This window comes from Macaca thibetana, chromosome 6 (assembly GCF_024542745.1).
Source record: "Macaca thibetana thibetana isolate TM-01 chromosome 6, ASM2454274v1, whole genome shotgun sequence".
In the NCBI taxonomy this organism is placed as follows: domain Eukaryota; kingdom Metazoa; phylum Chordata; class Mammalia; order Primates; family Cercopithecidae; genus Macaca; species Macaca thibetana.
In genome coordinates, this window is record NC_065583.1 from 32064333 (window position 1) to 32086434 (window position 22102).

The 22102-nt window shown below is 38.5% G+C and overlaps 1 protein-coding gene and 1 pseudogene across 7 annotated transcripts in view; both read left to right on the top strand.

Moving 5' to 3' along the window:
- The window catches only part of CSNK1A1 (casein kinase 1 alpha 1), a 58263-nt gene extending 40698 nt beyond the window's left edge, over positions 1-17565 (top strand). For 2 of the 6 annotated variants that reach the window (XM_050794030.1, XM_050794034.1), the window contains 4 exons: positions 1773-1847; positions 4555-4661; positions 6417-6565; positions 15030-17565. In XM_050794030.1, the coding sequence (XP_050649987.1) occupies positions 1773-1847; positions 4555-4661; positions 6417-6565; positions 15030-15037 (339 nt within the window). In that variant the 3' untranslated portion in view covers positions 15038-17565. Of the gene's footprint in view, positions 1-1772; positions 1848-4554; positions 4662-6416; positions 6566-12626; positions 14459-15029 lie in introns of those variants that run through there. The other 4 variants (XM_050794032.1, XM_050794035.1, XM_050794029.1 and 1 more) reach the window with 2 other exon arrangements.
- On the top strand, positions 15711-17565 carry LOC126956095 (uncharacterized; annotated as a pseudogene). Its single transcript, XR_007726244.1, has one exon. The product of XR_007726244.1 is annotated as an uncharacterized LOC126956095 (transcript).
- Positions 17566-22102: the final 4537 nt, after the last annotated feature.

Sequence of the window (22102 nt, forward strand, 5' to 3'; positions counted from 1 at the left end):
GAATAAAAATATATATTGGAGAAGATAAGATTTAAGGTCCTTTCTAAGTCTGAGATTTTTCTGAGATAATAAAGAATTAACCTTAATTTACTTTTTACCTTTTATTTGGGAAAATGAAACCAGATCATTTTAGTAAGAACTTAGTTCAGCTGAAGAACAGTGTCCTCTGAGAGACAGTAAGCTGGTACCCACTGGTAGCCACTAGCTCTATCCAGATGGAAGTGGACATGGACTAAGAAAGGTGGAGACTTTCTCACGTTAATATGTTGCCATTATGTTGAAAATGTATGTTTTTATGTACAGCAAAACCTGTTTATCCAGCAACACATGTCCTAACATTTTGTTTCTGTTAGCTAGGAGTTTACCATTACTTTTGTGAGTGTGTGTTAATGATAAATCACCGTGTCCTAATTTTGGGTGGGGGTGGGGGCACAGGGAATGGTCATGCTCTGTTGCCCAGGCCGGAGTGCAGTGACACAGTCGTGGCTCACTGCAGCCTCAACCTCCTGGGCTCAAGCAATCCTCCTGCCTCTCAGCCTCCTACCTGTAGCTGGGACTACAGGAACATGCCACCATGCCCAGCTAATTTTTAAATTTTTTTTGTAGAAACAGTGCCTCACTGTGTTGCCCAGACTGGTCTCAAACTCTTGGGCTCAAACAATTCTCCCACTTCAGCATCCTAAAGTACTAGGATTATAGGTGTGAGTCACCACTGTTGGTGTGTCCTAAATTTTAATGGCTATTTTTGTACCTTACCTGTTCTTTAAAGAAATACCTGTATTGATTGAGTGACTGTGAGCTAGTGCTCAGTCCTTGGGTAGGTGGCTTTATCCAATATGAGTATTTTCACTTTAGAAAAATATTGTGACTTATACAGTTAACTCCATTTATTAATGTCACTAATTGATGAACAAACTTTTTTTTGTATTAATCTGATGCCTTTGCCCTTGTGTTGAACATGGGTTAAGAAAATGCTTTTCAGGCTAAGCATAGTGGCTCATGCCTGTAATCTTCAACACTTTGGGAGGCCCAGCCAGGTGGATCACTTGAGCCCTGGAGTTCAAGACCAGCCTGGTCAATATGACAAGACCTCACCTCTACTTCAAAAAAAAAAATAGCAGGGTGTAGTGTCACATGCCCATAGCCCCAATTACTCAGGAGGCTGACTTGGGAGGATTGCTTTGAGCCCAGGAGTTCGAGGCCACACTAAGCTGCACTCCAGCCTGGGCAACCGAGGGAGACCTTGTCTCAAAAAAAAAGAAAGAAAAGGAAAAAGGAAAGAAAATGCTTTTCAGCTGGGTATGATGATGCATACCTGTAGTCCCAGCTACTTGAGAGGCTGAGTCAGGAGGATTGCTTGAGGCCAGAAGTTGGAGGCCACAGGGAATTACTGCTGAGCCTGTGAATGGCTACTGCACTCCAGCCTGGGCAACATAGTGAGACCCCATCTTCTTAAAAATATATAGAAAGAAAGAAAATGCTTCTCAATTTTGGCCCCAGCCATTTTTATTTAAATCTAATATCCATATATTCCTATTAGACTCACCCTTTCCCTATAGCTAAAATTATGTTCTTAGAGAAGAAACTTACATCAGAAGTTAACAGTTTGGGAAAAAAATTTTTTAGATGTATTATACTTTGATTTTTTAAATTCTGGGTTAAAATTTCTCTTGACTCTCACAGGTATATGTTTATATGTCTAGTGCATTAAACTACTAAGGTTCTTCTCAGTAGCACTGAGTATATCTTTTTGATTTTATTCTTTTCCACAGGCTGCAACAAAGAAACAAAAATATGAAAAGATTAGTGAAAAGAAGATGTCCACGCCTGTTGAAGTTTTATGTAAGGTAAGTATGCATGATGAATATTAAAAAAACATAAATGAAGCCAAGCACAATGGCTCACGCCTGTAATCCCAGCACTTTGGGAGGCCAAGGCAGTAGGTCACTTGAGCCCAGGAGTTCAAGACCAGCCTGGGCAACATAGGGAAACCCCATTTCTACGTTAATAGATAAATGATCCAGCTGGGCACAGTGGCTCACGCCTGCAATCCCAGCACTTTAGAAGGCCAAGGTGGGTGGATCACTTGAGCCGAGAATTTCCACAAGACCAGCCTGGGCAACATGGTCAAATCCCTTATCTACCAAAAATACAAAAATTAGCTGGGTGCGGTGATGCATGTCTGTGGTCCCAGCCACTCAGGAGCCTGAGGCAGGAGGATCACTTGAGTCCGGGAGGCGCCAGTTGCAGTGGTACAATCTTGGCTGTCTTGCAAGGATCTGAGATTGCGCCCCTGCACTCCAGCCTGGGTGACAGAGTAAGACTCTGTCTCAAATGAGTGAATAAATGAATGAATGATCCAAGAAGAAAAAGGAACATTTTATTTGCCGGCTCTGGAACTTGTAACATTGAGTTAGGTAGCTATTCACCATTTTAAATGTACATTTTTTTAATTCTAAATATCTTTAACAAGGGCTTTTAACATGGGGTCTTTTTAAATAAGTGTTTTTGCTAGACACAGTGGCTCACAGCTGTAGTCACTTTGGTAGGCCGAGGTGGGTGGATCGCTTGAGCCCAGGAGTTCAAGACCAGTCTAGGCAACATGGTGAAACCCCATCACTACAAAAAATAACAAAAATTAGCCTGGCATGGTGACGCATGCCTGTAATCCCAGCTTCTTGGGGATGCTGGGGCAGGATGCTTGAGTCCAGGAGGTCGAGGCTGCAGTGAGCCAAGATTATACCACTGCAGTCCAGTTTGGGTGACAGAGTCTCAACAACAACAAAAATAAGTAAAATAATAAAAAATAAGTTAAATAAACATTTTAAGTAAGTAAAATAAGTGTTTTATAAGTTTCTGGTTTGTTAGGGCTTTCTAATCTGTTGAAAATTGGGGGAAAATAAGCAGGGCAGGTAAGCATTTTCGATAGAACCTCATTAATCTATAAGAAAAAGTAAGAAATATTCTCCTTACCCTAAACTAGTGCTGGAAGAGAAAGTTTATCAACAATTAGTACATTAAGGAACAGGGAAACATGCAGACAGATTGGAGCAATCCAAAATAGCAACTCTCCAACAATACAGGAATACAGAAGACAGTTTGAATCACACTCATTTTTTCTGAAATTTTCAACTTCATAGAAAGGCAATTGAGTTTAGAATAGAGAGGTATTTGTGTCATGATGAATAACCATGATCTCTTCCATAAAAAGAAGGCCATATGGTCTTTCAGACAAGAAAGAATTATATACCTGAAATTAAGTACAAAGCAGTATACAAATAAATAGTTGAGGGAAGAAATCAGTGAGAGTTAAAATAGTGATTATAAAGTGGTGAGATTGTTTTCAGTCTCATTGTCATGCTGTTTCCCATTAACACAGGCCATAAATGTATATAAATGTTGAGTTTTAGAAAGATGTATAATATGTATTATTTTACATCTTTTAACATGTATATGTTTCAAGTGGTCACCCAATTTATATCAGTGCAATCAATAAAAAATGTTGCAAGCATTTCCATTCTATCCTTCCTAACTCCAGGACATGAGAAATTTCTCAAAATCATAACGTAGAAAGAGACTGCCTCCTTTAACTTTACCACTCTCCACATTGGCATTTACTCTAGGAGAGGAGATATAGAGGTTTGTGCTCTTTTAATATTTTGTATTTCCACATTGCCGATTGGGGAATCCTTTTGGTGACTAATAAATACCTAGAGGCTTGAAAATGTTTATACATTGTTGAGAATCTTTCCTAAGGAGCTAAGTGGAAAAATTCTATACCCATAGATGTACTTAGCAGTATTATTAATAATAGAGAAAAATTAGAATACATCTAAATGTTCAGTTATAAAGAACAAGTTAATGATGTGTATACTAGGTAGAATATCATGCAACCATTTCAAAGCTTCTGAAGACTGGGCATGGTGGCTCACACCTGTAATTCCAGCACTGTGGGAGACCGAGGAGGCCAAGAGTGGCAGATCTCTTGAGCTTGGGAATTTGGGACCATCCTTGGCAATATGACGAAACCCTGTCTCTACTAAAAAATACAAAGAATTTAGTGGGCATGGTGACTCGTGCCTGTGGTGGTAGCTACTCAGGAAGCTGAGGTTGGAGGATCGCTTGAAGCCTGGGAAGTGGAGGTTGCAGTAAGCTGAGATTACACCACTGCACTCCAGCCTGGGAGACAGATTGAGACCCTGTCTTTAAAAAAAAAAAAAAAAAAAAAAGTTTATGAAGAGGCTTTGATGAAATGACAAATTTTAACAAGTGGGCTATGTAAGTTATTTAAGAACATAGTACTGTATAGGACAAGCACATATGGGAAAAGCATATGTATTTCTTCTACTAATATTGTACATAATAGGGTAGGTAGAGTCATGAAATTTTATTTAAATTTATGAGAAGACCAAGCCATCATTTTAGCTCTCATATCTTCCTGTGAAATGGTAAAATATCTCACCCAAAAATATCTTTTTGCTTGTACTTAAATGCATTTATTTTTCTATCTTGAAATGTTTGTTTTTAACTTTGTTTTAACCCTTGAACTTATAGGGGTTTCCTGCAGAATTTGCCATGTACTTAAACTATTGTCGTGGGCTACGCTTTGAGGAAGCCCCAGATTACATGTATCTGAGGCAGCTATTCCGCATTCTTTTCAGGTCAGTTTTTAAGGTATTTTAAGATTATAAACTCTGTGAGGGAAATTGGTTAAATTTACCTAACAAATTCATTCTGATAAATACTAAAGTAAAGCAGATCTGACTAACATGAATAAAAGATTTAAGAAACTGATTTATTTGGGACTAATTTGGCATTTTTCTATTTGCAGTGTAAATAGGTGATTTTAGTTTGGAGTGGATAGAGAGTTGAATCATACTCAAAGTAGAATGTAACTTTTCCAGAATAGTTATAATTCATATTAGATATAAGTGGCTGTCAGTGCCTTCTGGAACTCTCCAACTTTGTTACAGTACCAAATAGAAAAGCAATTAAAATATCACATAGTCATGGAGTCTAATCAAGTGGTAGCAGTCCTAAACTTGGGTAGGGTTCCTTAGGCACAACCCAGAACTGGTCTTGAAAAAGCTGGGGGGAAATAGATTACATGTGGCTCAAACTCTTAGTTGGAAGAGAATAAGAATTGAGGTAATCCAGCCAGGTACGGTGGCTCACGCCTGTAATCCCAACACTTTGGGAGGCCAAGGCAGGCAGATCACTTGAGGTCCGGAGTTCGAGACCACCCTGCCCAACATGGTGAAGCCCCATCAAAATACAAAAATTAGCCAGGTGAGGTGGTGCTCGCCTTTAATCCCAGCGACTTGGAAGGCTGAGGCAGGAGACTCTCTTGAACCTGGGAAGTGGAGGTTACATTCAGCCGAGATCCCGCCAGTGCACTCCAACCTGGGTGACAGTGAGGCTCTGTCTCAAAAAAAAAAAGAGAGAAAAACAAAAAGTAATCTGCCAGACACAATGGCTCACACCTATAATCCCAGCACTTTGGGAGGCTGATGGGGGTGGATCACCTGAGGCCAGGAGCTCCAGAACAGCCTGACCAACATGGTGAAACCCCGTCTCTGCTACAAATACAAAAATTAGCCGGGTATGGTGGCAGGCGCCTGTAATCCCACCTACTCAGGAGGCTGAGGCAGTAGAATTGCTTGAACCTGGGAGACGGAGGTTGCAGTGAGCCGAGATTGCACCACTGCACTCCAGCCTGGGCAATAAGAGCAAAACTTTGTCTCAAAAAAAAAAAAAAGAAAAAGGGAGAGAGAATTGAGGTAATCCTTTAACCCCAGAAAAGTGTCTTCCCAAGGCACCAGTCAGACATCTTATAACCAAACTTCCAGTTGAATATTTACTCTTACTTGTTTTTAGGAAGTACCTCCTCTTACGAGTATTCCCGTAAATAACTGACAGCTTGACTTGATGTTTCAGTTTTCATGTTGCCTTTTTTATACATAAGAGAAATATTTTAGAAGCTGCCACACTTGAGGAAATATTCATTGTGTGAAGAAATGCTCTCACTGTCTTAAAAAGTTAGTAGATTATAAAGCCGGGCGCTGTGGCTCATGCCTGTAATCCCAACACTTTGGGAGGCTGAGATAGACGGATCATAAGTTTAGGAGATCGAGACCATCCTGGCTAACATGGTGAAACCCTGTCCCTACTAAAAATACAAAAAAAAAATTAGCCAGGCATGGTGGCGGTTGCCTGTGGTCCCAGCTACTCGGGAGGCTGAGGCAGGAGAATGGCGTGAACCCGGGAGGCAGAGCTTGCGGTGAGCCGAGATCGCGCCACTGCACTCCAGCCTGGGGGACAGAGCGAGACTCCGTCTTAAAAAAAAAAAAAAGTTAGTAGGTTATATAACTGGACTCTGTTATTAAAGGATTAACATAAAATATTTTGTTTTCCAGGACCCTGAACCATCAATATGACTACACGTTTGATTGGACAATGTTAAAGCAGAAAGCAGCACAGCAGGCAGCCTCTTCCAGTGGGCAGGGTCAGCAGGCCCAAACCCCCACAGGCAAGCAAACTGACAAAACCAAGAGTAACATGAAAGGTTAGTAGCCAAGAACCAAGTGACGTTACAGGGAAAAAATTGAATACAAAATTGGGTAATTCATTCATTTCTAACAGTGTTAGATCAAGGAGGTGGTTTTAAAATACATAAAATTTGGCTCTGTGTTTAAAAAAAAAAAAAGACGTCCTTGGAAAATTTGACTACTAACTTTAAACCCAAATGTCCTTGTTCATATATATGTATATGTATTTCTATATACATATATGTGTGTATATTTATATCATTTCTCTTGGGATTTTGGGTCATTTTTTAACAACTGCATCCTTTTTACTCATTCATTAACCCCCTTTCCAAAAATTTGGTGTTGGGAATATAATATAATCAATCAATCCAAAATCCTAGACCTAACACTTGTTGATTCCTAATAATGAATTTGGTTAGCCATATTTTGACTTTATTTCAGACTAACAATGTTAAGATTTTTTTATTTTGCATGTTAATGCTTTAGCATTTAAAATGGAAAATTGTGAACATGACGTAATTTCAAGAGGTGAGTCTGGCATGACCCCCGAAGTGTCTATCTTCTCAGTTGCAGAGCATCTCATTTTCTCTCTTCAATGCTCAAATAAACGCAAAGCTCAGCACGCACATCTTTTCTAGTCACAAAATAATTCTTTCATTTGCAGTTTAACTACATATGATCTTAATTTCAAAACGATTCCTTTGTCTTTGGCTTGATTTTTTACAGTGTTGCAAATATCAGGCTCCCAGGGTTTAATGTGGAATTGAAGTCTGCAGTCAGGCCTTGCAAATTGAAGATAACTGGGGCAAATGCCATTGAAACCGCTAGTCTATTTCCTTTCTTCCTTTCTCTGGCACTCTTACTGCCTGTAAGGAGTAGAACTGTTAGGGCACGCTGTTGCTATACAGTTTGACTCCCATTTTCATGTTTTGTGTTTTTTTTCCCATTTCTGGGGTAAGCCCTCCAAGTAGTGGGCAAGTAAGATTTGGCTCTTGGTTTCTAATTTTTAAATTTCTGAATGACTGCTCTAGTCTGAACTTGGCCTTTATAGATTAATCTTTGCTTCACATTTTTAGTGTTGTATTTAAACTATTTTATAATTTAAAAATAGATTCTAATCTGAAGATACTTTTCAAGAAATATTAACTCATGTCATCCTCATCCCAGCAGCTCATCTGTTAGGAATGAAGTTGAGATACTTCTATTCCATGTTTCTGTATTTGGGAAGGTTTCAAAGTTGAAGGTTTATTGTCGTCGGGTTTTTCAGATGGTGACATTTAAACTCAGGGTAACAAACACTAATGTTCACACAGTGCTCTGCCTCTGCATCTCAGTTGGGATAATTGCCCCTTTTGAGTGTTTTAATCATTGTGTAACTAATCATAGTGCCAAGAAGTTCATAATGTGTTATGTAGCTAGACCAAGTAGAGTCTCTAACCCAAGGACTTATTACACCTGACAACCTATAGTGTATTTGCTTTTCCTCACAAAATGAAACCAATTTTGCCTAAAGCTAGCTGGGATAATAGGATCATCGCAAGTTGCAGTTTCTATAACTAAAATTAGATTGAGGTCTCATCTGACCTAGAACATTTTACTTCAGGCATTCAGCAGACTTCAGAAAGAATTACCTTATTTTGAATTAGTTTATTTGTTAGTTTACTGTGTATCTCTTATTCAGTAAACAAGCAGAATTTTTGTCCTGCCCTGTCCAGGTCTTAAAGATGAGAAGTTGGATCCACTGAGTTAGTATATTTCCTTGCAGGGGGACGGGGGGGAACTGTAATTAAACTTGTTTAATCCTTATTTTGTATTGTAGCAATTTTTTTTTAAAGCAACTTAAAATCTTATAAAAATTTTATAGCATCATTAGAGACAATGGTCATACAAATTATCACATAAACATCGACTTTAAAAATTAGGCTTTTCATAAAACACATCACATGTCATTGACTGCTTTTCAGAAATACACTTCTAAGGCAGTAAATCTGTATTGCTACTGAAAAGTGCCACTTCACAGAACACAGACTTCTTTTTGCTCTTGGACATCTTGAAAACATCTTTCTTTTTTAATACAAAATCTTGTGCTCAAGACAAATCTTACGTGAAACCCGCATAAACCATGAAAATGTAGCTGGCCTTAGGGCCTTAGGCATGAAATAAGCATGAGGAGCATATTCCCCTAACTTCTAACCCCCAGCCCAGCAGGTTATCCTTTAAGAAATCTCCTAGGAATTCTGGAGTTTGAAAACAATTGCTCTATGTTACTCCTGCTTCCAGTCTCTCAGTAACAAGGGCATTTAAAAGCATAGGCTCTTAAGGTCCACTATAGTGGTTTTTTATTTAAGAAGTAACTCAGCTGGGCGCAGTGGCTCACGCCTGTTATCCCAGCACTTTGGGAGCCTGAGGCAAGCAGATCGCTTGAGACCAGGAGTTTGAGAGTCTGGCCAACATGGTGAAAACCCATGTCTACAAAAAATACAAAAATTAGCCAGATGTGGTGACGTGCACCTGTGGTCCCAGCTACTTGAGAGGCTGAGGCAGGAGAATCACTTGAACCTGGGAGGTGGAGGTTGCAGTGAGCTAAGATTGCACCACTGCACTCCAGCCTGGGTGATAGAGTGAGACTGTGTCTCAAAAAAAAAAAAAGGAACTCATACAACTCAATGATTCATTGATCCCAATAAATCCTTTTAATAATGAGGAAAACATCCTACTAGGTTTTTCTAGTTAAAAACTTTAGGACAGGCTCAGTGGCTCATGCCTATAATTCCAACACATTTGGGAGGCTGAGGTGGGAGGATTGCTTGACCCTAGGAGTTCTAGACTTGCCTGGGCCACATAGTAAGACCCTGTCCCAGCTCCCTCCAATATCCCACCCACAACCCTCCCTCTACCCCCCCCCCGCAAAAAAAAAAGCCAGGCACAGTGGTGAGTGCCTGTGATCCCACCTGTGTTGAGAGACTGAGTTGGGAGTATCACCTGAGCCCTGGAGGTTGAGGCTGCAGTGAGCTATGATCATGCCACTGCACTCCAGCCTGGGCAACAGATGAGACCCTGTGTCACAACAAGGAATTTTTAGAAGGTGCTTTTTAAATGCATTTTATTACTCTTCACTTTCAGAGGATTTAGTATTACTGAACTAAGTTTCATAAGTGTATTTTAAGCAAGGAAATCTCTAATGTAGGAAAATCCCCAAAATGGTAGCATTTACTAATGTTTTATATGGTTATCTTTGAAAAATATGTCTATTTCTTCAGTAAAAGGTGTTGTTTTAATAACTTACTAAAAATGTTTAAAGATTCTTTAAGTCTGGCTTATCTAGTTAATGTGGGCCTATTAAATAATAGGCAGACTTCTGTCTTCCTTATATTCTTTAGATCTTTTCAAATACTCCATTCCAATACCCATCCAAAGACTTTTCTCGGCTGGGCGCAGTGGCTCACGCCTGTAATCCCAGCACTTTGGGAGGCCAAGGTGGGCGGATCACAAGGTCAAGAGATCGAGACCATCCTGGCCAACATGGTGAAACCCCGCCTCTACTAAAAATACAAAAATTAGCTGGGCGTGGTGGCGTGCGCCCATAGTCCCAGCTACTCAGGAGGCTGAGGCAAGAGAATCACTTGAACCTGGGAGGCAGAGGTTGCAGTGAGCTGAGATCGCGCCACTGCACTCCAGCCTGGTGACAGAGCGAGACTCTGTCTCAAAAAAAAAAAGTTTCTCTTTATGCCAATTATTATCTGTACTAGTTTTTAATGTTCAATTACTACAAGATTATAATTATTGTTTTTATTCATGTTCAGAAGAAAAATACACAAGATTCACACCCAACACACTTCGAAATTTAACTCCCTTTGACTATATGTGATTATCAATAAAGTATTTTTCAAGATATTAAAAATAAGTAAAGGAAAATGAAATATTTTTAGGACATTCAAAATCTAATGAAGTTCAGTGTTTCTTTAATTGAGGGCAGAGGTGGGGGAGAATTTCAGAAGGTAGTGAACCCAAAGGTGGATTCTTGCATAATTCTACTATTCTGTACTCTCATCATCTTAACCCATTTGTTTACTACCCTAACCATAGTTACTAAGCGGAGTTTTATCATCATAATATAGATAGCTATCAAAGTGTTGACATTCAGAGGAGATTACAAATATTATTTTCTATCACATTGTCCTACCATGTGGACAAGGAAGTCCACAGTCTTCCTTGAATTACCTTCCAGTTTTACTGGGCTGCATCTACCATTGATGTCTAGTTTGACTTTTTCTGACTTCACCAATTGCTGCTAGGAATGTGCTGGTCACTTAGCAGCACACCCAAATCACAGGGAAGATCTTGAAATACCTGGACAGTCTGAACACACGGCTCTGAATATTCTAAGAAGTACCAGGGAACTGCATCTTCTTGCTGAAATCTTGAATTTTTGTCAGCTTTTTTTTTTTACTGTGGACAGTAAAGCTGGAAAGATCTAAATAACCCAACAGGAAATGCTGATGAAAGTACAAGAGTTGATTTGTAGTCATCTAGAGTCCACGTCTCCAAGACTGCTGGACCTTCAAATTCTGCAACTTGTTAGATCATCTGGATGATAGCACAACTGTTAGAAGACCTAGAAGAATACAGCGTTGCTGTGACTCAGTGGTGCTGAATGCAGACCATCTACCAGCTGGGGAAAGAATCAATTACAACAGGTATTTTAAAACTCCAGAACATCAGAAATGTGTAGCAGAGTGAATTCTGTTATAAGGAAGACAAAAGAATTTAGTCTGTTTCTTAATGCAGTTTAGGAATAATGTATACCTCCTATACTTAAAATTGTCATTTATCTTTCCCAACTTTAAATACTCTTAGTTTCTGTAAGGAAGGAAGAGTTATTAGAGGGTTTTTTTTTTTAAATTATTATTCTTTAACTTTAGATACTGCCAGTCTGATATAAAATTCTCCAAGCTTAATTCTGTGCAACCAACAGAACCACATAAGCAGCCAGGCACTGTGGTTCACTCCTATAATCCCAGCATTTTTGAGGCTAGATGGGAAGATCACTTGAGCTCAGGATTTTGAGAACCATCCGGACAACATAGGGAGAACTCATCTCTATTTTAAATAATTTTTTTAAAAAGAAAAAGGCCGTTGCGGTGGCTCAATCCTATAATCCCAGCACTTCGGGAGGCCGAGGCGGGCGGTGAGGTCAGGAGATGGAGACCATCCTGGCTAACCCTGTGAAACCCCGTCTCTACTAAAAATAAAAAAAAAATAGCCTGGCATGGTGGTGGGCGCCTGTAGTCCCAGCTACTTGCGAGGCTGAGGCAGGAGAATGGCCTGAACCCGGTAGGCGGAGCTTGCAGTGAGCTGAGATCCAGCCATTGCACCCCAGCCTGGGCGACAGAGCGAGACTCCATCTCAAAAAAAAAAAAAAAAGAAAGAAAGAAAGAAAAATAACCCGCAACCATGTTATAGGAAAAGTATATTCAAAATAACTTTTAAAAAGTTGTAGCGTGAAGGGATTCTAAAATTCAGAACCCCGTCACAAACTTACAAGCCTTCCTACTACGTAAATAGCCCTTTGAACTGGTTTCTGGTTCTATTTAAAAAGTCACAAACATTTGAAATTAATCTACAAATAAGAACAGATACACACTGTGTGGGGAGGCTGAGGTGGTAGTATCTCCTGAGCCCAGGAGTTTAAGTCCAGCCTGGGCAACATAACAGCAAGACCCCATCTCAAAAAAAAAAAAAAGCATACCTTTTATTTATTTTTTTTTACAGACAAAGTCTCACTATGTTGCCCAGGTTTATTTGGAACTCCTGGCTTTAAGTGATCTTCCTGCCTCAGCCTCCCAAAGTGTTAGCATTACAGATGTGGGCTGCCTCGTCTGCACCAGAACATATATTTTAGATTTCAGATTGGGTGGCGGGCAGGGATAGAATCTCCTTGTTCTTTATATAAAAATAAACGTTTTTTTTTTTCCTTTTCGCAGATTTTAAATTTAATTAAGCTGTTAACTTCTTAATCATCACATTAATCCTCCAACTCTGTTTTAACTCCCCCCCTCCTTTTTTTTTTTTTTCTAGGAATAAAGGAAATCATTCCTCATTTTAACTGATGTTACAGTGAAGATGGGTTCTTGAACTCTTGGAAGCCTGGATAAGCCACCTAATCTGCAAGATAAAAACCAAAGACTAACGCATATTGGGGAAAAGAATGCTTAGTGCTTGAAGACTGAATGTTGAATACCTGTTGAATATTCCTATTGAGGTTTTTTCCTAAACATACTTCAGTAACATCTTAGGACAATTCACTGGAGAAATGTTGATCCCTGGCTGGAATTTCATACCATTGACCCATCTGAAGAGTTAAAGCGGGATTTGACTGCTCTATTCTACCAGGAATATTGTTAGGCTGTCCTTTCACCAGTTTCTAAACAATTGTAATCATTTATTGACTCAGCAATTCCTCAGATACCAGGTCAAAAGATGTACAGATATATTCTAAAGTTTTCCTATTATTAAAGGCACAAGAGTTTCCTTGTATTTTGACTGACAGTGTAACATGTTTCCATTTTAGTTTGTTAGTGATGGTGGTTCTCCCTTTGAAAGCCATTTGGTATATTCGTAACAATTAGTTTAATATGATTGCATAAGAAAACTGATAAAACCCAACAATTTTAGTAGTTGTGAAAATATGTTTTTAATTCATGTTTAAGAAGAATTGTAGGACTTGAAACCAAATCCTGGTGGGGGAAGGGCCATTTCTGTTTAATCCTTAGTTTCTTAACCTGCATCGTTTATCCTGTATTGTAATTTTTTTCTTTTTTAAACTCCCAAACAAGAAGCTTGAAACTTTTCCTGTATTTTAAAATTGCAAGTAGGTCACAGGGTTTAGTCAGATTTTTTTAAATTAAGGTTTGGCTTGACAGTCTTTAAAAGAAAGGTTTACCTCGCTAATACTTCTTAATAACATGCATCAAATAATATTCCCTGTGGTGATGTATATTCTCAAAGTTTTGTTATCTTTCATTTTTGGCATTTGCTGCTTATGGACTTAGTACCCAGGCAACAAAGATCTATTATGCACCTACTCTGTTGTATGTTTGCTATTATTTCCAAAAAAAACCAGGCATATATGCGTAAGAAATAAATAGTAGAATTATTTTGTTTCTCCCACAAAGATCATGGGAGATGGCCCAACAAATGTTTAAAAAGTAAAAGAGGCCAGGCAGGTTGGCTCACACCTGTAACCCCCACACTTTAGGAGGCCATGCTGGGCGGATCACGAGGTCAGGAGTTTTGAGACCAGCCCGACAAACACAGTGAAACTGTGTCTCTACTATAAATACAAAAATTAGCCAGGCATGGTGGCAGGTGCCTGTAGTCCCAGCTACTCTGGGGGCTGAGGCAGGAGAATCGCTTGAACCCAGGAGGCAGAGGTTACAATGAGCCAAGATCTTGCCACTGCCCTCCAGCCTGGGTGACAGAGCAAGACTGTGTCTCCAAAAAAAAGAAAAAAGAACTAAAAGAAAAGGAGCAGTTTATGATTGAAGAAAATGTGGCCTGGGCTGAAGAAGTGAGGATTGATTGGAGTGGGGTAGAACGAGCTGTATGTAGTTTCTAGCTCATTTGTAAGGAGGTGGACAGAGGGGCATTGATGCCTCAGAGTGGGTGTCTGGTGAGAGGAAAAACGGTGCTTGCGAGATTTTCAGGCTATGTGGGATAGGCATATTTTCTCCCTTTGCCTTTAGCTGTAGATAAAGTGTGGTTATGACCTGAGGCTTCTTGTATTCAAACTTGGCCCGGGGCCTATGTAGAAGCCCTAGGGTCTACTTGTGATGGAGGAGGAAAGTATGTATAACATGTGTAGGCTTGAGTAGTAAATAAAGCCAAAAAAGCATCACTTGCTTAAATTTTTTAATGAGTCACAAAACAATCTAATGCGGCTGGTAAAGAAGTTTTAAAGGTCTGTCTACAGAAATTACATGCTTCTCAGGTCTTTGTTTAGTAAAATAATACAGATAATTATGCCTTGAATGCATTTATTATTAAAGCTAACCGTTTTAATTTGTGTCAGAAATAATGTACACAAGTTTGTGCTCATGGTAGGATTAAAATTGTATTCTTTACTTAAAGCAAAGCAATCTGTTTTTCATTGGTTTGATAAATATTTGAATGCCTAATACGTTCTGGGTGCTAAAAATGCAGAAACATGATCGTTTGAATTACTAATAATTTAATTCTGAGAGGCTTTGAATTCACTGTACCACTCCTTCCTAGAGTCATTCAAAACAGAAAAAAATAGTTTTAAGTATAGATTCATGATTTTCTGTTTTAAAAAGTTGAGTTAATACTTTTCACAAGAGATGAAATAACATGAGCCACTATACTTATTGGCTCAGTTCCACCCAATTTCCATATTTTGGGTGTAATTTAAAATTTTTAACTTGGAATTTTAACTTTTTTTTTGTTTTGATTTTTTACCAGGTTTCTAAGCATGAATTGAGGAACAGAAGAAGCAGAGCAGATGATCGGAGCAGCATTTGTTTCTCCCCAAATCTAGAAATTTTAGTTCATATGTACACTAGCCAGTGGTTGTGGACAACCATTTACTTGGTGTAAAGAACTTAATTTCAGTATAAACTGACTCTGGGCAGCATTGGTGATGCTGTGTCCTGAGTTGTAGCCGCTGTAATTGTGAATATTAACTGAGATAGTGAAACATGGTGTCCGGTTTTCTATTGCATTTTTTCAAGTGGAAAAGTTAACTAAATGGTTGACACACACAAATTGGTGGAGAAATTGTGCATATGCCAATTTTTTGTTAAAACCTTTTGTTTTGAACTATACTGCTTTGAGATCTCATTTCAGAAGAACGGCATGAACAGTCTTCAGCCACAGTTGTGATGGTTGTAAATGCTCACAATTGTGCATTCTTAGGGTTTTTCCATCCCTGGGGTTTGCAAGTTGTTCACTTAAAACATTCTTAAAATGGTTGGCTTCTTGTCTGCAAGCCAGCTGATATGGTAGCAACCAAAGATTCCAGTGTTTGAGCATATGAAAGACTCTGCCTGCTTAATTGTGCTAGAAATAACAGCATCTAAAGTGAAGACTTAAGAAAAACTTAGTGACTACTAGATTATCTTTAGGACTCTGCATTAACTCTATAATGTTCTTGGTATTAAAAAGAAAAAGCATATTTGTCACAGAAATTTAGTTAACATCTTACAACTGAACATGTATGTATGTTGCTTAGATAAATGTAATCACTGTAAACATCTATATGATCTGGGATTTTGTTTTTATTTTGAAATGGGAGCTTTTTTGTTTACAAGTTCATTAAAAACTAAAAACTGTTTCTGTAAGGAAATGAGATTTTTTTTAAACAACAAAAAATGCCTTGCTGACTCACTATTAAATAAAAATCTCCCCAATTTTTTGATAGACTACTTCAAGCCATTTGTTACATGGTATTCCTTTGCAAGTCAATTTAGGTTTCGTGTTATAACTTTTCCTCTTTTTTTAAAAAAAAAAAACGAAAAAAGTAATTCTTTTGTCTGAAGGGGAAAGGCATTCTTTCATTTTTTTTTCTTTTCTTTTTTTTTTTTTTTTATGACTTGCAGGCACAATATCTAGTACTGCAATTGCCAGAACTTGGTATTGTAGCTGCTGCCCGCTGACTAGCAGCTGGACTGATTTTGAATAAAAATGAAAGCATTAAAGGGTTTCCCTACAAAACATTTTTCTTTAAAATACTTGTGAAGTGGCTATAAGCAGTTGACTTTCACCCTTGGAGAGCATCACACTGTGTGAGGTTCAGTGATTGTTGACCCTCCCCAGCCCCTCCTGCTTCTTTAAGTTATCTGTGTGCGTGCGCTTCCTCTCAATCTTCTTTGCACGCTCATTTCTTTTTCTCTGACCCATGAGAAAGGAAAACTTACTGATGATAATTTTTAAATAATGTAATTTATTCATTTATAGCATGTCAGGATAAATTAAAAGAACATTTGTCTGGAAATGCTGCCGGGAGCCTATTATGTAAATGTTAGGTATTTTGTAAAATAACCTTGAAATTGTAAATTGACACGTGTTTGGTCAGATTGTGTCAAGTTTAATTTGTTTTGTTTTCTTTTTTCTTTTTTTATTTGAAAACTACTTTAGCAATAATTAATTCCATGATTATCACATTCTGCCATTAAGGGATATTAGTACCGTAATACTGAAGAAATCTTACTAAGTCTGAACTTTTGGGGTAGGCAGCTTCTTTGTTTCTTTTCTATCCACCCTTGTCGGTTGAGGTATTTGTTTCTTGACTAATAAACCCTTTGATACTTTTAGCCAGAAATCGGTCTCATAAAGCTATTTTTGAGTATAGTTTGTGTAAAATAAAAATGTTTAGCTTTGGTAATAACTTTTCCAAGCTGAACTCCCTCTAGCAAGATATTTTTCAGTGCTTTTATTTACTATGCACTTAGACTATGCACTTTTTCTGAAATATTTTTGTAACACTTTTTTGTATTTTTGCCATTTGAAAAGGTTGTGGTGTAGTTGGTCTGTGATTAAGTTGCAGATTTAAAACTGCTATTAGCTTTGTAAATCAAAATATAGGTGTTTTTTGTCTGGTATATCGTCATTCCATCTGCAGCTGGAGCTGGAATCCCATTGATCTTCTAGCTACCATTCATTTTCTTCACTGTTCACAAAAGAAGAATGTGAAATTCAGTGAATGCTGTTACTAATCCTGTCGCGAGATGAATCTCATTTCACCAAAATTAAATTATGTTTTTCCGCTAAAATGATGATACAAGTTGAAGACACATCACTCTGAAATGGGAAGACCTCACCACTTAAGGCTCCACAGTGGCTTACTCAGCTGAACTCTAGGCTACTACTCTTTACTTTGTTCACCCATTGGGGGGTGCAGTTTTTTTAAAATGTTGGGAGATGGCCATTCTAACTACTGTTGAATGTCTCTGTTTTGGGAAGGTATAACAAGAAATAAAAAAGAATATATATGAAGGGAGAGACTGGTTATCTCCTCCCATATGGTTGTGCTTATCCTCTTATGGCTTACAAATGGATATTTGGAGGTTTGCTTTCACAATGATTTCCCATCAACAAATATTTTTATTAAGACTTTTCTTGTTTCTGTTAGTCCTTGCAGTACTCATAAATGTTTTAAGCTGAGCATACTGTACTAGTCATAAGTTTAATTTCATTATAATAAAAATATCAAACAAAAGGACTTTAGAACCCAAGACAATGAGCTAGTTTTCCCTGAAGTTTGCTGAACTATTAAGGAATATGTTCTTAATAACTCTTGACTAGAATGAGTCATGGGAATTCTAAGAAGGGATGGCCTAGACAATTTTAGCTCAGTTAAATTCAGCAGCATTTAATGCAGGTGAATTCCTGGGTCGTTTTCCAGCTAGTCTGGAACAGTTTGGTTCTGACTCAAACTGGTATAAAGCATTATTTTAGGTTTTCTCTTTGCCAGTTTTTAAGCAGTTACAACCATTTAATCAAGATGTGAGGACATCTACGAAGTATAGTAAAGAAGGGTTGTCCCAGGTGTGTGCTCTCTTAAGTGAGACTTTGTGATACTATACTTTAAATGCATTACCATTGCTTACATTTGGGGGGGGGGTTCTTTCTCCTCAAAACTTTCACGTCTACTGTAATATTCTTAACGACAATCTTTTTTTTTTTTTTTAGCAGTGTATGTTTGAAACAGCCAAAGATTGCAATGAACCAAGTGTAAATTAATCTAAGCAGCCCATGCAGTTTGTGTTGAGTCATCAAACAGTATATTGTTGAAGTGAAATTGTTTTCTGAAATGACTTGTTAGACCAGTTTTGAGGACATACTCAAAAGTAGAGTAATAATGACTCCTGGGATGGAGAAATATGAGATGAACCTGGAACATTCTATTATGGTGCCACAAAGGAAATCTCAAAAAAAAAAAAAAAATGGCCAGGCACAGTGGCTCACGCCTGTAATTCCAGCACTTTGGGAGACTGAAATGGGCAGGAGTTCAAGACCAGCCTGGCCAACATGGTGAATCCCCGTCTCTACTAAAAATACAAAAATTAGCCGGGCATGGTCGCAGGCGCCTGTAATCCCAGCTTATCAGGAGGCTGAGGGAGAAGAATCGCTTGAACCAGGGAGACAAAGGTTGCAGTGAGCTGAGATCGTGCCACTGCACTCCAGCCTGGGTGTCGCAGCGAGACTCCGTCTCAACAACAACAAAAAGGTTGATACATGTCAAAAGGGCACAGGAGCCACTTGAAGGATTTATACTTGCTAAATCTGTGTCAATTATCAAAATAAACTGGTAGCAAGATTACAACTCAATAAGATACCATGATTCCATGTTGACATTAAAAAGGAGAGAAGAGAAAACTCTAACTTGAAGTAGAATGTCAGCTCATTTAAGGTGAAAGGATTTATGTGTTAGAAAAATCACCATTTTGCAAACTATAGTTTTCAGAATCCGTAATGTATGTCATCTGTTTTATTCCTCATGACAGTAATAAGGAACAGTTAAAGAACTGTTTCAGAAAAGAGTGGGGCTGCCCAAGGCAAGGCATCTTGGTAATTGGTAAGCTTTATAGAGCCAAGACTTAAACCTGGTTTTCTTTGCTTTCATGCAGTTAAGCCATGGTGCTTCTCTTGTTATATCACCCTTTTAAACCCAGAGATTGATAATATGAGCCATCATTTACTGAGTGTCATGCACTATTCTAAGTGTTTTACATGTATTTGCCTAATCCTCATCATCCTGTTAAGTACATCTATCTCCATTTTGCATATGAGGATACCAAAGCACAAAGTTGGAGGGAAGATAGTTATATTCCCTTATTTTGTTGATTTGTTTTTTGACACAGGGTCTCGCACTGTCGCCCAGGCTTGAGTGCTATAAGACCTTAACTTTCCCCTTTCAAAGTAGTTTAATAGTGTCTAAATATCTTACATCAAAGTATACATCAAATAGGATGGCAGCCTGGAAAGATTTAAAATCCAGAATGACTGGAAGGTTGGGCAATGAAGATTTTTTAAATTGCAGCTGTTTTCACCTTAGATGTATAGTCTTTTCGGTTTCAAAATTAAATTGACTATAAATGGAGTGTGCTTAATTCAGATCTAAAAATTTTGAAATTAGAAAATTGTGTGCTTGGCTGAGTGCTGTGGCTCACCACACCTGTAATTCCAGCACTTTGGTAAGCCGAGGTGGGCGAATCACTTGAGGTCAGGAGTTCGAGACCAGCCTGGTCGACATGGTGAAACCCCATCTCTACTAAAAATGCAAAAATTTAGCTGGGCGTGGTATTGCACCCCTGTGGTCCCAGCTACTTGGGAGACTGAGGCAGAATTGCTTGAACCCAGGAAGCAGAGGCTACAGTGAGCCGAGACCCAGCCACTGCACTCCAGCCTAGGTGACAGAGTGAGACTCTGTCTCAAAAAAGAAAAAATATTGTGTGCTTATATTGCCTCCCTCAGCCCCCTCAAACTTGGGCAGGGCAGAGCCCATCTATAATAAGGAAATGGATAGTTTCTGCGTTGGTCCTTTACACAAACAGTGAAGTATTTTTATTCTTGGAGCATTTTTGAACTAAGATCCAGGCACTTTAAAAGACAAAGGCAATGAGTAGCTTCCCTGTATCCACACCCAGGAAGTTAAAAAGCAGTCTTACAGAGCCTTAAGTAAAATGTTTGGAGTAACTTGGTTCTTTCTTTGTAGCATTTTCTAACATACTAGTTGACATATATCTGATTAGAGAATACAGATGTACTTAATTGCTTAGGGTGTTAGAGAAAGTAGGAGTGACAAAACAAGATGTGTCCACTGGTATAACAGTGGGATAAGGATATCTTTGAAGTGCTTAGGCATATGTAAATCTCAGTAGATTGCAGAGTTTGGTTTTTTTTTTTTTTTTTTTTTTTTTTTTTTTTTTAGTATTTTTAAATTTACATGAAAATCTGGGAAATTTTAATAGTAATTTTCCAGTCTAGTCATGAATTTTTCATTACATCCACCAGATGGGAACTGATTCTGCCATAAGCAAAAGGCTGCTATGTGATAGTGCTGGGGATTGGGGTGGTGGGGGGATGTGAACAGGCAGAATGGAGTAAGGATCTTTAGTGAAAGTATGAGGGAATGACTTTAAGAGGCAGGACAGTACTTTGTGTGTGTTTTGAAAGTAATTGTGGGCCTGGTGTGGTAGCTCAGGCCTGTAAGTCCCAGCACTTTGGGAGGCCGAGGCAGGTGGATCATGATCACAAGGTCAGGAGCTTGAGACCAGCCTGACCAACATGGTGAAACCCCGTCTGTACTAAAAAATACATACATATATTCAAAAATTAGCTGGGTGTGGTGGTGCGCACCTGTAATCTCAGCTACTCAGGAGGTTGAGGCAGGAGAATCTCGAACCCAGGAGTCGGAGGTTGCAGTGAGCCACTGCACTCCAGCCTGGGCGACAGAGCGAGGCTCCGTCTCAAAAAAAAAAAAAAAATTGTGTGTGTCCTACAAGGCTGCGCTGGTGTCTTGATCCTTTGGGCTTCAAATAGCAAAGGTTTGCCATTCCTTAGGAGTCGTTAAACTCCTTCACCCCTCATCTATCCACTAAAATAGGAGCACTCCACAAAATATGCAGGTCCAGAAGAGAAAGGGGCAGATCATCAGTCTTTTTACTAATTTATCCACTGACATGTTTGGTCATTTTGTGGCTCATTAGTAGAATCAATATGTAGAGCCAAATGCTAGAGCTCATTTTCTTTTGTCTCTTAGAGACCAATTAACGAATATGAAGCCCCAAAAGATGTGCAGATGTGGTCAAGCTCCCCAAGCAAGACCAGAACCCAGGCCAAATAGTACTACTCACATTTAGAGGTAATATATGTTTTCTAGGGGCACATTTAAGCCAGAGCAGTTTTTTAATATAATGCATTTATTAGCCAACCCTTACCTAGTTATCATCAATACTTCATCTATGTGTTGATAGCAAAAAAAAAAAAAAAAAAAAGCCAGTCTTGTTGCTTCATAGTCTTATTAAAAGTTGATTTTTTTTTTCTAAAAATCACCTTAAAACTTGACTAAAACTGTATCTGGACTTAAGATACATTATATCTGCAAGAGTGGAATACATTAATTAGATTTGCAGTCTACTACATAAAACCAAACTTGACCAAGTTATTTTTGCTTGAAGTTGTGGATACTTTTACACTTTTAGAGCACTTCCATGCACCTAAGTTTATATAGATTGTTTTAATATACCAGTGTATTCACTGACAGGGTGTTCTTTCTCATAGTTCTGTAGTACTTTTATAGCCTGTCATTTATGGAACAGAATGTCTTAGGTAAAAAAAAATGTAGCCTTTTCTCGTCATTACCATATTAAGTCTTCAATGCTGCTAATTCAGAGAAGCAAAATAGTTTGAATAACTGTTGGAAACAATTCCTGTGGATTTCAGGCAGCCTGCTATTGGTTCTGTATGCCAATGAACAGCGGCACAAATCTTGGTGAGAAAGTGCTACATTAGATATTTAGGATCAGAAGAAA